Source organism: Bison bison, unplaced genomic scaffold, assembly GCF_000754665.1.
Source record: "Bison bison bison isolate TAMUID 2011002044 unplaced genomic scaffold, Bison_UMD1.0 scf7180017864492, whole genome shotgun sequence".
NCBI lineage: Eukaryota > Metazoa > Chordata > Mammalia > Artiodactyla > Bovidae > Bison > Bison bison.
This window is the reverse complement of record NW_011495051.1, coordinates 7,674,286-7,691,114: the sequence shown is the minus strand read 5'-3', so window position 1 is coordinate 7,691,114 and position 16,829 is coordinate 7,674,286. Positions and strand designations below refer to the sequence as shown.

The 16,829-nt window shown below is 51.0% G+C and overlaps 3 protein-coding genes across 3 annotated transcripts in view; 2 read left to right on the top strand and 1 right to left on the bottom strand.

Moving 5' to 3' along the window:
• DNM2 (dynamin 2) overlaps positions 1-877 on the top strand; it is an 86,742-nt gene extending 85,865 nt beyond the window's left edge. Inside the window, exon 21 of the mRNA XM_010828498.1 lies at positions 489-877. Coding sequence (XP_010826800.1) covers positions 489-528 — 40 coding nt within the window. The 3' untranslated portion in view covers positions 529-877. The remainder of the gene's footprint in view (positions 1-488) is intronic.
• Positions 625-4,183, bottom strand: TMED1 (transmembrane emp24 protein transport domain containing 1). The gene is made up of 4 exons (XM_010828348.1): positions 3,717-4,183; positions 2,942-3,039; positions 2,623-2,806; positions 625-1,651 (listed from the first exon to the last, which is right to left on the bottom strand). Exons 1-4 carry the CDS (start codon positions 3,897-3,899, stop codon positions 1,433-1,435), a joined length of 684 nt encoding a protein of 227 aa, XP_010826650.1. The 5' UTR covers positions 3,900-4,183; the 3' UTR covers positions 625-1,432.
• A 6,651-nt stretch (positions 4,184-10,834) lies between these two features.
• LOC104979813 (chromosome unknown open reading frame, human C19orf38) overlaps positions 10,835-16,829 on the top strand; it is a 10,660-nt gene continuing 4,665 nt past the window's right edge. The window contains exons 1-5 of the mRNA XM_010828347.1: positions 10,835-10,973; positions 12,273-12,581; positions 14,761-14,853; positions 15,601-15,628; positions 16,605-16,642. Of these exons, the coding sequence (XP_010826649.1) occupies positions 10,943-10,973; positions 12,273-12,581; positions 14,761-14,853; positions 15,601-15,628; positions 16,605-16,642 (499 nt within the window). The 5' untranslated portion in view covers positions 10,835-10,942. The remainder of the gene's footprint in view (positions 10,974-12,272; positions 12,582-14,760; positions 14,854-15,600; positions 15,629-16,604; positions 16,643-16,829) is intronic.

The following is a 16,829-nucleotide window of genomic DNA, read 5'->3' as shown; positions in this document are numbered from 1 at the left end:
TTCCCAGGTGGCACTGGTGGTAAAGAACCTGCCTGCTAATGCCAGAGACTTAAGAGAGACCGGTTCCATCCCTGGGTCAGGAAGATCCCCTGGAGGAGGGCATGGCAACCCACTCCAGTATCCTTGCCTGGAGAATCCCATGGACAGAGGAGCCTGGCAGGCTACGTTCCATAGGGTTGCAAAGAATCAGGCATGACTGAAGTGACATAGCCTGCACACACACACCCCATCCCCACACACAAGATGCTTGGCTGGAGCCCCTAACACAGTGCTGATAACAGGCCAGGATGGGGACCTGGGACAGGTGTGCGAGTTACTGAAGGGAGAGGGTATCTTGGCCGCCCACCTTATACTGTGCCTCGGTCAGGCTCCTCCTCACCCCCACAGTCCTGAGGGCTTCCCCCTTCACCCTCTTGGGGGCACAGGCCTTCTGGCTTAGCCCGGGTCACAGTTAAACTTTGCTTTCTGATTTTTTCTCTTGTGCCCAGGCGACCACCTCCATCAGCTCCTGCCCGGCCTTTCTTCTGAGCTTCGTGGGAGACCCCTCCCGCCCGTCCGGCTGCCCTCTTGGGGGCAGGACTGTCCTGGCTGGTGTCCCTGAGCCCCAATCACCAGGCACTGTGATTTTTTTTCTGACCATAATTTATTGACTCTGGTGCCCAGACCACCCTTTGTTCCAGGAGGCTCCCATGCAGGCTTGAGCTGGGCCATCCCTTGGCCCCATGTGGGGCCCCTGCACAAAGAGCAGGAGGGCCAGGTGGTCTTACAGACTCCGCTCCCCAAGTTCTGTAACCAGACCTCAACACCCAGCCCACTCCCCGCTGGGCTGAGGGGCCAGGCCCCTTCCTGTCAATAAAAGTGACTGTTCTGGCAAGAACACTGCAGCCAAGTCTTGTTCCCCCTGGCTCCTGGCACAGCAGGCCACCCCCAGTAGCAGCACAGGCCTTGGGTGGAGCCACAGGAGAAGGCAGGCAGGCAGAGGATCCCGCAGCAGTCAGCCCCCTCCTATCGGGACCTGACTTGGAGGGCCAGTGGCAAGAGAACAAGGAGTTTGCTTCCTGGGCCTAGTCCGGCACTGCACAGGGCTGGTGCAGACTGGAAGACTCTGGCTAAGGCACGTTACCGTAGGGGACAGAGGCAGGGCCAGAAAACCCCAGGGTTGCCTTTGAACCCTGCAGTGCCCCCCATGCACCATTTCTAGGAAAACAGGTGCAGCCACTGAGCCTTTCCTCCTGGAGGGACCCACACCTGCAAGCCAGCCGGTGCTCCCCACCCAGGCCCGAAAGGGTGGAGACACAGTGGGTGCCCCACCTTAGGGCTGGAACTACACAGCCTCCCCTTGTGTAGGAAACAATTGGGGAAGGATGCCCCTAAGTCTCACATGCATGCGCCGTGCTGCCCCTCCTCTCCCCTGTTCTTCCACGGCAACAGGCTACATAGGCACAGGCCGCTTGTCCTGAAAGAAGCGCTTGAGCGTGCAGACTTGCAGCACGGCCACCAGCAGCAGCACGGCCACATTCACGGCCGACCAGAAGTTGACCCGCTCCAGGTTGCCTTCTTGCAGGTTGCGGTCACGTGCCTCAAAGGCTCGCAGCAGAGTCAGCACTTGGATGCTGCGCTCCAGCCGGATCCTCATGGTCTCGATGGACTCCTGTGGCAGAGAGGGGAAAGGCAAGGATTTGTCCTGCAGGATGGGAGTGAGACTTCGTTTGTGGGGCAGAGAGCTGAGAGCACAGATTCGGTGGCCAGGCTGCCTGAGTCTCAAGCCCTCTGCCATTCACTGGCTGTGTGACCATGAACAAGTAAACAACCTCTCTGGGCCTCAGTTTCCTCCTCCGAATTAAACCTCAGGGTTGTAAGAAATGAATGCCCAATTAGGCATGAAGAGCATACTAACCAGTAATTAATAAAAAGCAGTAGGTGAAGCCAGATTGCTTGGGTTCAAATATTGGCTCTGTTGCTGGCTGTGTGGCCTTAGGAGAATTACTTAGCCATCCTGTTCATCAGTTTCCCCAACTGTAAAATGGGGGATAATTAGAGCACACTCCCCATATATAGGGAGCTTCCCTGGTGGCTCAGACGGTAAAGAATCTGCCTGCAGTGTGGGAGAACTGGGTTCGATCCCTGGTGTGGAAGATCCCCTGGAGAAGGGAATGGCTACCTAATCCAGTATTCTTCCCTACATATACAGTGGAGACTTCATGAGTTATTCAAGCCCTTAGAAAAAGGTTTATACCTAGAAATGTTCTACTGTTATTAGGTTGCGGGTACCAGTATGTAGGGGGCTTCCCAGGTGGGGCTAGTGGTAAAGAACCTGCCTGCCAGTGCAGGAGATGTAAGAGAAGTGGGTTCGATCCCTGGGTCAGGAAGATCCCCTGGAGGAGGGCACAGTAACCCACTCCAGTATTCTTGCCTGGAGAATCCCATGGACAGAGGAGCCTGGTGGGCTACAGTCCACAGGGTCACAAAGAGTTGGATATGATAGGACTGAAGCAATTTAGCACGCAGGCACCAATATGTAGGAAAGGTGGGGTCAGGCCCAGGCAGACCCCTGCCAAGGTGAGAGGGCAGGGAGCAATGCCAGAGATCTGGAAGGAGTGGCCCCAGCTCTCCTGGGCGCACCTTGATGTCCTCCATCTTGACTTCCAGAATCTCCTCAGGCTCCACAGCCTCTGCCCAGCCCTCGACCTCCTCCTCATCCTGCAGGCTGTCAAAGATGAGTTCAAAGAACACCAGCTTCTCCGAGATGGTGCTGAAGGAGTTGTCAAAGCACAGCTTGTAGTCCCCGGCCTCCGTGGGCTCCACCCTGGGCATACAGACACACATGACCCTGAGTGGCCGACCGGCTGGACTTTTCGAGGCAGGCAGGGTGGTAACCCGAGGCCGCCGGCAAGGGGCAGGGCTGTAACTGAATCCAGACAGCCAGCGGGACTTAACTCACGTGTGCACACCGTCTGCCTTGCGGGACTCGCTGACCAGCAGCACTCCCTGAGGGCTCTCCAGACTGAAATCCACGTCCAGCCCAGCACCTCCGATCACCTGGGGGGCAGGTAAGAGTAGGATAGAGGACTAGGGCTAAGCCAAAGGCACCTTCCAGAGAACGTCAGGGCTGGACCGACCCGCGTAGACCCATACCGACCACCACCCAGAGGTCTACCTGAGTTCTGACACCTACACCTTCAAGCCAGTCTTGCCCCACTCCCGTCCCTCTGGCGCGCCCCTTGCCTTGGCTCCGCCCCTGAGTTGATGCCCTCTTTTAAACGGCCACGCCCCCCCTAGAGATCGCGTCCCGACTTGGCCATACCCCAAATGAGACGACGGAGCCCAGCCTTCTTTACTTAGCCCAACCTCCGAGAAATTATCAGATTGACCACACCTTTTTTGTACTGCATCCTGGTCTTCCCTCCCAACTCCCTCAATCGAGCCAATCCTTTTGACCACGCCCACTCGCGACGGTCCTGCCTTCTGACAGGCTCCCTCGTTCTCCCGATGGCCCCGCCTCCCCGCTGCCCCACTCTAGCCCCGCCTTCTATTCCCACCCCTTCCGCTCCCACGCGCTGTCCCCGCCCCTCAGGCTCCCTCTCCCTGGCTCCGCCCTCGTGCGCCTACGCTAGGGCTCTTCCTGCTTCCCTTCTTCAATGTATGCAAAGCATGCTCTGGTTTGGCCACGCCCCGTCTCCGTGCCTCAGCTCGCTCCCCAACCCGGGACCCTGTACCTGGTACTCAGTCTCAAGGCTTGCGTTGGCCGGCGCGGACTGATAGAAACACTGCTTCCGCCCCGCAGGCAGCAGGAACGTGAACTCGCCGTCCTGGATCGGCGGGGGCCCTGCCCCTCCCACGCCCACTGGCGGCAGTAGTAGCCACAGGGCCAAGCCTAAGGCCGTGCCGGCCGCCATCATCCGGGTCACTCTCTGGTCTGCTAACCGGTTGCGGTTCCTTTAAGGAATAGCTCTGTCCACTATGCTATTCGGCGGAGTTCATTGGCAGCCGCTTCTGTCCGTTATCCGAAGCCCGCGGAACCAGGAGTGAAGGACCCCCCGAGAGCCTAGCTGCCTGAATGAATGCCTGATGCGCCTGAAAACACTCGATCTTCTACAGATTTTTCTTTGTAAAGCCTCTTTTCTAGCCTCAGTAACTGTGGGGAAAATTACAAAAATAAAACCACGATGGTACATCCTCTTCAGGCAAAAGTTAAGACAACTGTGGTGGAGGCAGCTAGGTCCTGCGGTTTTCCCAAAGTACCCCGCGCGTGACTACTGTTGTTCGAATCCGTCTGGGTGGTGTGGAAAATAGAAGCAGGGCGTGTGCTTGCACGCGACCCGTAGGGCTCGTGTATAAAAAAGCTCAGCTAGGGTGGGTGGAGACTTCTATTAACGTGGGTTCTAGCCGGTCTCTGGTCCTAGAGCTTGGCCTCAGGTCCGATGCCTAATGTTTCATTCCTTGGCGCCTTAGAACCGTCGCTTTATCAGTCTCCTTGTTTCTAAATCGGAGGTGATGATAATTGAGATGAGGCCTGGCCCATAGTGAGCTCCCTGCATTTTTTACATATTGTTTGCTCGGGAGCCTGGCCTCACCCTGCTCGCGAAGGGTATCAAACTCGACAGCCCAGGTGCTTAGCGTCAGCAGAGAAAAGCAGAGTGTGGGCTTTCAAGGCAGATTGCCTAGTTCAAACCATGCCCCATGCTTTACTTGAGGCATCACACTGCTGGGCCTCACGGGATGATCTAGTCCTTGACTGGGCTATTGTGAAGATTAAGTAAGATGATGTTTATTTAGTGCTTGGTGCATCCATAGGCCCTCAGTAAACATTAATTTATATTCCACGTTTATCGCCTTGCTTTGGGCCTACCGCCAATTAATCTCTCATTCTGGTTTAGAGAATTTGGAGGCAACCTAAGCAAACAGATAAGAAAGATGTCATTGGAGAATCGGACTGTGGAAATTCCATCCAAACATAAGAAAAAATGTTCAGATTGGGAGTGTTGAGTTGTTCAAGATAGCCTGAAAAGGTTGGCAGGTGGTGACAATTATGCTTTGAACACAGCTTGTGGCTGTCAACTACACATTTGGAGAGCTTGGGGAAGTAACACTTTGTAATGTCAAAGTTTATGTATGGTCATGGTTGGTATTCCTTTTGCAGGAGGAGGGCAGGGGGACACTGCAAGGTATGTGGGTGTTCCTTACTGTTCCAAGTTTTTCTGTCATTCAGAGTTACTACTTGAACATTTGGAAGTAGTTGTGGAGAATGGGTGATAAATTTTTGTTAAGGATTCTTTTTTAACAAGGGGAAACTCACATTAAAAAGAACCATTTTAAGTAAACAACTCAGTGGCATTTAGTATATTCATAATATTGTGCAACCATTACTTCTACTCACTTCCAAAACATTTTCATCAGGAAGGAATCCCTGTACCCATCCAGCAATTATTCCTCATTCTTTCCTCACCCCAGTCTGGTGATCAATCTGCCTCCATGGGTTTGCTAATTCTGGATATTTCATGTAAATGGGATGTTTGACCATTAGTGTCTGGCTTGTTTTTCTTAGCATAATGTTTTTAAGGTTTATCATCATATCACTATTTCTTTTTTTACAGCTGAGTAGTATTCCATTCCATCTATTGGATGCTTGGGTTGTTTCCAAATTTGGCTATTGTGAATAGTGCCTCTAGGAACCTGTTTGTATATGTATTTGTTTGAGTATCTGCCTTCAGTTCTCTGGGGGTATATACCTGGGAGTGAAGCTGCTGGGTCATATGGTAATTCTATGCTTAACTGTTTGAAAAACTGCTAAACTTTCCCACAGTAAAGTTGCACAATTTTACATTCCCACCAACCATGTACAAGGGTCCCATCCCAATTTTCCTACATCCTCATCAACATTTGTTATATTCCATTTTAATGTTAGTATATTCCTTCTGATGTATGTGAAGTGGTATCTCATAGTAGCTTGCTTGTTTGTTTCCTTTCTGAGGATGAGTCCATTTTATTGAGGGGCATCAAGGGAAGGTCTTAGGACTGGGAGGACAATGAGATCTAACATCCTTCTCCTAGCTGGGATCTCCTCAATTTTACAGTCGCTGAAAGCTCAGTGGCTAGGTAGGTTTGTTTTGTTTTGTTTTGTCATGCCACATGGCTTGCAGGATCTCAGTTCCCTGACCACAGGATCTCAGTTCCCTGAACCCTGGCCACAACAGGGAAAGCCCAGAATCCTAACCACTAGGTCACCAGGGAACTTCTAAAAGCTCATAGTGGTTTTGATTTGCATTTTCTTAATGATACTGAGCATCCTTTCATGTGCTTATTGCTCACTTGTGTATCTTCTTTGGAAAAATATCTGTTCATGTCTTTCGTCCATTTAAAACTTGGATGTTGTTATTGTCGAGTTATAATATTCATATATTATGGAATGAAAAAGGAAGAAAGGAAAACAGTGAAAAACCTCTCCTGCTCTTTGCCAAACTCTGCTGTAGCACATCAATACTCCATCTGGGTATTTATAACTCTGCCTTAGCCTTCTCTTCCTATTTGCATCAAGCCTAGAAATTGACCAGAGATGAAAGAGTAAGGTCTTCTTAAGTCTTTCCTGATCATCTGTCCTGCCCTGGGTATGCACACTGCTCCCTAAATTCCCCAGTATATATGGGTGCTTTTGAGTGCCTTAATTACCCAAAGAAACTCACCCCAGCTTTTCCTCCCAGCTTTTGCCATGTATGTTATTGTCTGCCATTGTAATCTTGTACAGCAGAGAGCTGTGAGTTGTTCCTTTACCTTATAGTGTTTTCTAGAAATACATTCTGAGTTAAAGCACACTGAGTCAGTCCCTCAGGTTACCCCCAGACATGTTAGAACACACACACACAATAGTGTGAGAATGAGGGCTGTTCTGCTCCCTCAGAAATGGAACCGGGGCCCCATGCTGGGGACACAGGTGGCTATCTTCAGATCCTCCACTGTGCTGGCCAAGGAGATGAGGAAGGGTATGGAAAACACCACAAAGCTTTCCTGCCACGTTCAAGTTGCCTCTTCTTGATTTGCATTTCCTTGGTTGACATAAATGTTTAGCTGTTTTCCCGCATTCAGATAAAATTGATTCTTACCATTTTTCCTCAATTTGTTGATGTTTTGGATGAGATACAGGCCTATAGAGCTACCAACCCCACCTTTTTCACTGTTGGCTGGGACGAGTGGGTGATTCTTATTTTCCCTCAATTAAGTAAAATCCTCCCTCTCCCCCAGTATTCAACAACATGTACTGAGTAGACACTATCAATGTCCTGGGAGCTGTCATCCCAGTGCTGCTCCACTAACTGATTTCAGGTTCTCAGAGGTGCTCAGAAGTCAATGCTAGGTGGGTAGGTAAGGTGACTTATTTCAGCTAGGTGGAGTTGGGGAGAGCTTCCCCAAGGAGGTGGCATTGAATTTCAGATTTGAAGTAGTATGGAGAAGAAGAAAGCAGAAAAAAACAGTTCTCTGACATCAAAGGCACTCAGAGTTCAAGGGGCAGAAAGGGGATGAAGGTTGGGTGGGTGGGAGGAGTAGCCAGAGAAGAGATGGGAATCTTGGGCAGACCAGCCCCTCATACAAGGCCCCTCTTTCCTTTGTAATGTTGGCCCAGAATCTTAGCCGAGGGTTCTTATGACCGTGGGGAGTTGGCCGACTGGCTTCTGGAGGTCAGGGATTCCCTTGAAATTACAATCAAAAGATTACAAGAGCGTGTGCTGGGCAGTGTGTTTTGTTTTCCCCACCAGAACCGTTCTCCACCATACTCTGTACTGCTTCACAGCGGGGGTGGAGGGGCTAGGGGGCTGATATCTCCATCCTGGATCAATGTGGCTGCCTTTTCCTCTGCTTTCCAGTTGAGTTTGGCCCTGGCAGGATATCTAAAGGCTTCAGGAAAGGAAGGTCTAGGTATCTATCCCCTGGTTCCTATCTTTTTTGTCTGCATCTTTCAACAAAAGCCCGTAACCCTAGCTCTCTCCAAGTTCCAGGACCACTCCCCCTCCAGCAACTTCAGGCCTGGCTGCTAACAGTGACCGTAGGAAGTCACCGTCCCTCATTGCTCCCCTTTCACCCTGTTCATGACTCCTCAGTTCTGTCTCCTTAAGAGCATGATCTGTGTGACAGCTGACCAATACAGGTATGTGTATCTGTGTTACTGAATTCAAAATTCCAGGTTATAGATCCCTGCATCACATTAGATGCTCCCAGGACGAAGTCTTCACTTACATCCAAGACCCTATCCCCTCTACCTACAATGCCCTCCTTTCCTCTCCTTCTCAGGCTTTCGGCGTCAGATGTCACCTCCTCCCAGAAGCCTTCCTTGAACTTCCTGAAGCTAAGTGAAGAACCTTCCTCAGTGACAACTCCAACATAGCACTTCACCAAACGGACTGTCACTGTCTGCTTGTCTGACTCACTGAACTCTGAGCTCCCAAGTGCAGGAGCTGTTTCATTCATCATGGCACCCCTGGTACCCAGCATGGTTCTGAGCCCTGGTGACACTCAGTAATCAGCTGGTGGCATAAATAAACCAAGTATCTCTCCCAACTCTTGTCTCATACACACCCAGTAAAGAGCCACAAAAATAGACTGAGGGAATGTGTGTTGGCTTTCAAGTCAGACAAGCCCAAAATATTTATTGTTCACTGTGTGCCAAGCACTGATGTAGGCATTGGGAAACTGCAAGAGATACCACAGGCTCCGTCTCTGTACTCTGGAGGAAGATATCTGGATGAATTCAGTAAGCTCAAGCATGTTCTATGAACCATGCTGACCTAATCTAGTTGATATTTACAGAATATTACACCAAGCAACTGCAAAGTGTATTTTCATTTTGAGTGCACATTGTATGCAGATATATACTGGGCCACTGAAAAAAGTATCGGACTTCCCTGGTGGTACAGTGGATAAGAATCTGTCAATGCAGGGGACACCAGTTCAATCCCTGGTCTGGGAAGATTCCACATGCCTGTACAACTAAGCCCATGTGCCGCAAGTACTGAGCCAGTGCTCTGGAGTCTAGGAGCCACAACTACTGAAGCACATGCACCTAGATCCCATGCTCTGCAACAAGAGAAGCCACCACAGTGAGAAGCCCTCTCACTGCAACCAAGAGTAGCCCCCCAGTCGCCACAACTAGGGGAAGCTGGCAAGCAGCAACAAAAACAGTGCAACCAAAAATAAATAAAGAAGTTAGGAAAAGAAGTGCCAGTTAAGCATATGGTAACTGGAAGAAACAATAAAAAAGATAAGACCACGAAGCAATGAAATAGAAAACTGAAAATAGGGAAAAACAACAAAGTCAAAAGTTGATACTTGGAAAAAGATTAAAAAACTGAATAACCCCCAGCGAGACTAATCAAGGGGAAAAAAAAGAGAAAGAAAGCACAAATTACTATTATTAGGGATCAAAAAGGAGACATCACTACAAATCCTACAGACATTAAAAAGCAAACGAGGAAATTTAAACAGGTTTATAGTGATGAGTTTGATATTGTAGATGAAATGGACAAACGAAAATACACGCATGCTAGTTGCAATCAAAGAAAATTACAAGGTACTATACTGGAATTCAGAAAGGGGATTTTTCTAAGCTCAGAGGGATCTGGGAAGATTTCCTTAAAAATTAGCATTTAAACTTGAGACATGGACTTCCCTGGTGGTCCAGTGGTTAAGAAACTGCCTGCCAATACAAGGAGCACAGGTTCAATCCTTGGTCTGGAAAAATCCCAAATGCTGCAGAGCAATTAAGCCTGTGCACCACAACTATGGAAGCCCAAATGCCCTAGAACCTGTGCTCCACAAGAGAAACCCCCATAGGAAGAAGCTTGCACACCAGAACTAGAGAGTAGCTCTCACTCGCTGCGACTAGAGAAAGCCTGTGCAGCAACAAAGACCCAGCACAGCCAAAAAAACCCTCTAAGACCTGAAGGAGAAGTGGGATTAGACCAGGTTGACAGAATTGTGTTCCACGCAGGGATGGTGGCATACATGCAAAGGTCCTGAGGTTGAAGTCAGATTTGTGTATCTAAAGAAAAAAGTCCACTCTAATTATCCTTTTTAACGTTGGCAACTACACACTTGCATCCTTCCTGGGTGTAAACTTCCAGGTGGGCCTGGTAGACTTGACCAGAAATGTTTAGAAACCAAGGTTGGTAAGACAGACGTTTGGAAATTTCCTGGCTATCAATAGGAGGCAATTTACGCTGCAAACAATGTCATTTCTTCCATTCTGGAGCTGATGTTTGCTTTCACCTGACTGGTGAAGCTCCTGAGACACAGGAGCTTGTGTGGCCTCACCCTATGAACACTCACACTCCATGAACCGAAACATTTTGTCTCATAAATTCTTTGGAGCTACTGTCTGCTACTCTTAGCCCCGTTCTTCCAGGCGGCAAGCGGAGGACTTGCCAGGAAGGCCAGGAAGGACTGTCCCTTGCCTGAGGTCACAGAGGCCAAGCCCTAATCATCATGCCCTACCAACTTCCACCCTACACGTTTCAACTTCTGGGCACATGTTGGGCCACCTTTTGTGACTTGGGCCTGGGTTTCCCATACAACCCACGTTCCCTGCACTTCCTCATGCCGTTAGGAAAAAATAAACACACACACACACACACACACACACACATACTGGACCATCTCATCCACCTTTTCTTTTTTTTTTTTTCATCCACCTTTTCCTTCCATCTGCCGAACCTGGGCCCCCAAGGAGCAGTGAGGTGCCACGCTCTGGTGTGCGTCTGTGGAAGGGGTGGGGAGGGGAGAGAGTCCCTTTCGGTGCCCAGTGTGTGTGTGTGCAATTTCCTGCCAGTGAGGAAACACTCGGCTCAAATCAGCCCTGGTTCTCCTTTCCCTGCTCTGGCCTCACAGGAGGAGCTGGCAGCGAGCCGTGGGCCACCCTAGCCTCCGCCAGATTTCCTGACCAAACGCAGGAGGAGAGATGCCCTGGATTGTCTTGCTGTTTGCAGCCGGTGAGCTGATGCCCCTGCGCCACCCCTCACCCTGTTCCGCTCCCTCCATCCACCACCTTGTCTCTGCTGGGGGGCGGCGGGGAGGGGTGCATGCACACGAGCAGGAGCTGGAGAGGCTGAGCCCTGACAGATTTGCCCTAGAGCCTTGGCCAAGGTGCCGGGGGGCACGCGGAGCACGGACGTCTCTTGTGGGGTCTCAGTACCCCCCACATCACAGGTATTAGAAATGCCACCCCACTGGAGACAGCAGTGCCCACACCCCATGACTCAGCCCTGCTTGGCCTCTGCAGGTTTCTACCCCCGGGACTGGGGCAGCAGGAGGATCTACTGGTAGGTCGGAGAGGGTGAGAGGAAAGCTGGATAAGGAAAGGCTTGTGTTGACCTCACCTGAGCCAGACACTCCACGCGGGAACCTGGGGCCACTGGGGAGACACTGGTCCCTCCTGCAGGAAGCCGTGCCCTGAAATCGTATCCCTCATCACAGCCTGGGAAACAAGACAGAATCACTCTGCCCTCCCCTTCTCCCCTCGATCACCCCCACCTCCTGCCACCCAGACTCCTTGAGCACTCCACACCCCTTCCAGCCTCCAGCCTTTGCCTGAGATGGTCCCTCTGCCTAGAATGCTCGCTCCCAGCTCTTCCATGCTGTGTCTTCAGGGAAGTCCTCTCTGGCTACCCCATCACCCTCGTCTCCTTGAGAATGTCAGCTCCCCCAGCAGGCATGTCTTGTCTGTTCATCTGTCTGTCCGTCTGTCTCATCCACTGCTCTGTCCTCAGAGCCTAAACAGGGCCTAAACATGGTCAGTGCTGTTGATAGAAGTAATACGAGTGTAACTGTGATGCTGTGCAACATCCACGGCTATTATAATAAAATGACTCCAACAACATGACCTCTCACCATGTGCTGGGCGCTTGATCCTCTCAACATAGCAGTAGGATAGGGACAACTAGGGGCTTCCCAGGTGGCGCTAGTGGTAAAGAACCTGCCTGCCAATGCAGGAGACACAGGTTCAATCCCTGGGTCAGGAAGATCCCGTTGAGCAGGGCATGGCAACCCACCCCAGTATTCTTGCCTAGAGAACCCCATGGAGAGAGAAGTCTGGCAGGCTACGGTCCCTAGGGTCACAAAGAGTCAGACATGACTGAAGCGACAGCATGCACTCACAAGGACAACTAGCCTCCAGTTGTACATAAAAACCAAGGCCCAGAGAGGGTGAGCCATTTGCCCAAGGCTACACAGCCAGGCTGACCTCTGCTCTAACCACCCCCGCACCTAACCTCCCCTATCTTGCTTCGCAGGCTCCTTGGCGATCCCGGCGCCATCCATCATGCTGGTGCCCCCACACCCCAGCAGTAAAGAGGACCCCATCCACATCTCGTGCATGGCCCCCAGGGGTTTCCCAGGGGCGAATTTCACGCTGTATCAAGATGGGGAGGTGGTGGAGCTCCTGAAAGCCCCCAAGGACCAGCTCAGGGTCATCTTCAACCTGAGTGGTGGCAGCAGGGAGGTTCGAGGGGGACCGTTCTGCTGCCAGTATAGCGTACTTGGCGAGAATAGGCAACCCCAGCTGTCAAACCTCAGTGAGCCTGTGCATGTCTCCTTCCCAGGTAAGTCCCTCCCATCGGCCCTCACTGCCTAGGCTCCATCTTTTCATGGCCAAACCTTTGTAGACACTCTTCTCTCCTCCTGGGAGTCATCACTCTTCCAACTTGCCAGGAGTTTCTTTTCCTCCGTGGATGCAGGAGCCTGGTAGGCCACAGTCCACAGGGTCGCAAAGAGTTGGACACGACTGAGCGACTTCACTTTCACCATATGCAATGGGTACAGTCATTCTTCCCATTTTCCAGATAAGGAAACTGAGGCACAAGAGCTGAAGAGGCTGGCACAGGTCACTCAGCCAGCAGGCAGCAGAGCTGGAGTTCCACCGGCCTCTGAAGTCCAGACGTTAGCAGCCCTTTCCTTACTGGCCACAGTATTTATGAGCACCTGCTATGCACCAGGCACCGCCCTTGGCATTGCAGGCTCAGCAGCGAATGAAACAAAAGTCCCTGCCCTCTTGCACATTACGAGGGGGTGGCAATGGACATCAGATGATAAATAAGGAGTTTTGTAAATATTCAGTCAGCTAGTAGGGGACAAGGGAAGTGATAGGAATGAAACAACAGCCTGGTGAAGGGCATCTTTTTTTTTTTTTTTGGGGTTGTGCCATGTGGCTTGCAGAATCTTAATTCCCCAACCAGATAGGGAACCCAGACCCTTGCAGTGAAAGTGCTAGGGTCCTAACCACTGGACCACCAGGGAATTCCCACGCGTGTCATTTTAAACAGAGAGGAGAGTGATCAGGGAAGGTCTTTCTGAGGAGGTGATGTTTGAGCCTGAAGGATGAGGAGCCAGCCACATGGCTGTCTGGGGCAGGACGGTTGCAGGCAGAGGAAGCTGACTGTGCAAAGGCCCTGAGGCTGGAGCGTGCCTGGTGTGTTTGAGGGGCGTGGAGGTGCCCCATATGACTGAAGCATAGCAAGCAAGGGGAAAGTGGCTGGGAGATGAGAGCAGGGGGAGGCAAGGAGGATCATGCAGGGCCTTTGGCTGCAGCACGGACTCGGAGTTTTTGTCTGAGTGCGACTGAAGCCCTGGGAGTGAAGATGTCTTCCTCTGGTCTTTCCAGGAGTGGGGGCTGGGCCTGGTCTTTGGATCAAGGAGGAGGAGGGAGGGGAGGGAGAGAGGGAGGAGCCTCGGGGTAGACTCCCTGCGTCACCAACAGTCAGAACTTTCCTGCTGCAGAGAGAAGGCTGTAGCCAGCAGAGGCCCACAGGTTGTGATGACAGAACACTCTCTGTGTCCTTCCCCGGCCTCAAGTTCCACTATCAAAGGCCCCCTTCTCTCACCTTGGTCCTGTGGTCTCAGAGTAGGGCGGTAACAGCTCTCCTGCCCCAGATGAAAGAATGAACAAGGGCTAACACTGAGAATACCCAAGTGAGCGCCTCTCCTCCCCTCCTGGCTAATTCCTGACCTGTACCAGGGTCCGGGCATCTCCTCCTGGCTCTCCTGAGAGATTCCTTGCCTCTCTCCAGGGAGGGGCAGCCAGATCTCTTGCAGAGACATAAACTCTGGAGCTGGGGATTCATGCTTCTGTGGCTACCTCTGTGTGGGCCTCAGAGTCCACCATGTGGCTGGGAATGGGTGTTGTCTGACCCCGTTACCCAGCCAGCAAGACTCTTCAGACCACAAGTAACTGAAAACTGGACTCAAATTGGCTTCAGCAACAAAAGGGGATTTGTTGGTTTACTGAACTGAAATTTGTTCATGGCACTGATTTCCATCATGGCTGGATTCAGGTGCTCAACGGTGTCAGGAATCATGTGCCACTTCTCAGCTCTGCTTTCTTCTGTGTCTTATTCTTAGGCAGGCTCTCGCTCTCATGTCAGAATTGTATACCTTGGAGCTCCAGATGTATATCCTGCTGGTTTTGCAATGCTGGCCTGAGAAATAAACCTCTCTTCCCAGTAATCTAGCAAAGTCCAGAAATTAGTTTCATTGGCTCAACTTGGACAACATGCCACTCCCTGAACCAATTAGGTTAGCCAGGGGTAGGGAATATACTAACTGGACAGACAGAGTTGCTAGATCCCCAAGGTCTAGCTATACCTAAACCAAATGTTTCTGGGGTATAGGGGGAGGGCTGACTCTCTAAAGGTAGCCCAGATGTATGCCAGGAGTCCCACTTTCTCCCTGCACCCCCACAATTCCATGGCCTACCCAATCTCTTTTTTCCCCATCTTCCTCTAGTGCCCACCTGGATCCTGGCACTCTCCTTGAGCCTGGCTGGAGCCGCTCTCCTCCTCGCTGGACTGGTGATCATTGCCCTGATCATCAGGAAAGGTAACAGCAGGCAGAGAAAGCGTGGCTCACCGGAACTTGCAAATCCATTAAAATCCACTCCAACTCACATCCATTTTTAGGAGCACAGAGGCACACAATTGGGAGTTCTTACTCTAAACACTTAGCACTGAAGAACCTTTCGGAATTTCAATGGTGGTGGTGGGCAGGGGAAATTCATATATATATGGTAAAATATACATGATGTAAAATTTGCCATTTAACTCTTTTTTTAATTTACTTTTTATTATTTATTTTTGAATATTTTTGGCCATGCCATGGGGCTCGTGGGATCTTAGTTCCCCAACCAGGGGTCAAACCTGAGCACCTGGCAATGAAAGTGAACCGCTGGGGAATTCCTTTTTTTTTTAAAGGTTTAGTTTTTAAATTTTAACTTCTACTGCTCTACAACCATCACCACCATCCATCTCTTCATCTTCCTAAACTGTAACTCTGTCCCCATAAATACCAACCCCTGTTCCCCCTCCCCCAGCCTCTGGCACCCGCTGAAATCAGTATTTAAAAATAATTTTTTTACATTTTTGTACCTTGCTTGAAGTTTTTACCAACATACATTACTCATGTAATTGGGAGGGAAAAGTGTCTTCAGTAACTCCCCCGTTGAGAGGGAAATTTGCCAGGGGAGAAGGCAAGGCTGGGTGGCAAACGTACAAGACGCCTTGTTGGTTTCTTAGCTTTTTGTAACCACGACCAAAATCTAACAAATGCTTTTTGTTTGTTTGTTCCCAGTTAAAGTAAAAAACTTGAACAAGAGACGGTGAGAACATCCCTGGAGACCCTCAGAGGGTAGTTTTTTGGGGAAAAATTTCAGTCCCAAGGCAGGAGTTTCTGATGGGCATTGAAGAGCTGGCCGGGTTCTAGGGGCAGATGGGTACTACAGGGCTCCATCTCAAACAGCACCCTCTGGTCAATGGGTGGGTTAATAAAAATAGGTGCTACTATGGCACCCCACTCTAGTACTCTTGCCTGGAAAATCCCGTGGGCAGAGGAGCCTGGTAGGCTGCAGTCCATGGGGTCGCTAAGAGTCGGGCAGGACTGAGCGACTTCACTTTGACTTTTCACTTTCATGCACTGGAGAAGGAAATGGCAACCCACTCCAGTGTTCTTGCCTGGAGAATCCCAGGGACCGGGGAGCTTGGTGGGCTGCCGTCTATGGGGTTGCACAGAGTCGGACACTACTGAAGCGACTTAGCAGCAGCAGCAGCAGCAGGAAGCGCTTAAGGTGTGCTCCACACTGTACTCCATGCTGTGCTGGGCACTCTGGACCTTGAGTTCACATTATCCTCGCATCAGCCCTGGAAGTAGGCTCTATGAATGACCCCTTTTAACAGATGAGGAGACTAAGCCTTCCTCGCATTCTTTTATTGCCAGTTGCCAAAATGTGTTAAGCAATCATTCTAGAAACCCATAGTGAGGGGGAGGCGGGTGGGTGTGCCCTCGCGTCATGCAGCCCCCAGTGTGTAGCCTGTAGACAGTGGCCCTGGTTCTTGGGCGTCAGAATATATACTGGCCCCAGCCTCGGTTTCTCCTCTTGGAGAGAGGGGCAAACACCTTGCTGCCTGGTGGCAGAGTAGCCCCAGTGGGGCTCCTGCAAGATATTTCCATCTGAGGGGTTTCGGTGTGGGCGAGGGAGGAGGTGGGTGGGGAGGAAGGATCAAGTTTAGGGCCAGGGCTACCTGGAAGGAGCCTCCTGCCTAAGACAAGTCATCACTTTCTCCCGAATCCCTCTGCAGAGAGCGAGAGTCCTGCTGGGTTAACATCGCCACCACAGGTCTGTGCCTCCGTGTTCCTGTCCCTTGCCTGGGCAGAGTCACTGCCTCAAAATGCCATCGGGTCTCACTACTTGCTGCTGAACCCCATCTACAGCTGTTCACTTCCCTTAGAATCCAGAACACACGCTCCTCCTCTTTCCCTTCCTCCTCCCCCCTCATTTTCCTCCCAGTTTTCACCTCTCTCTC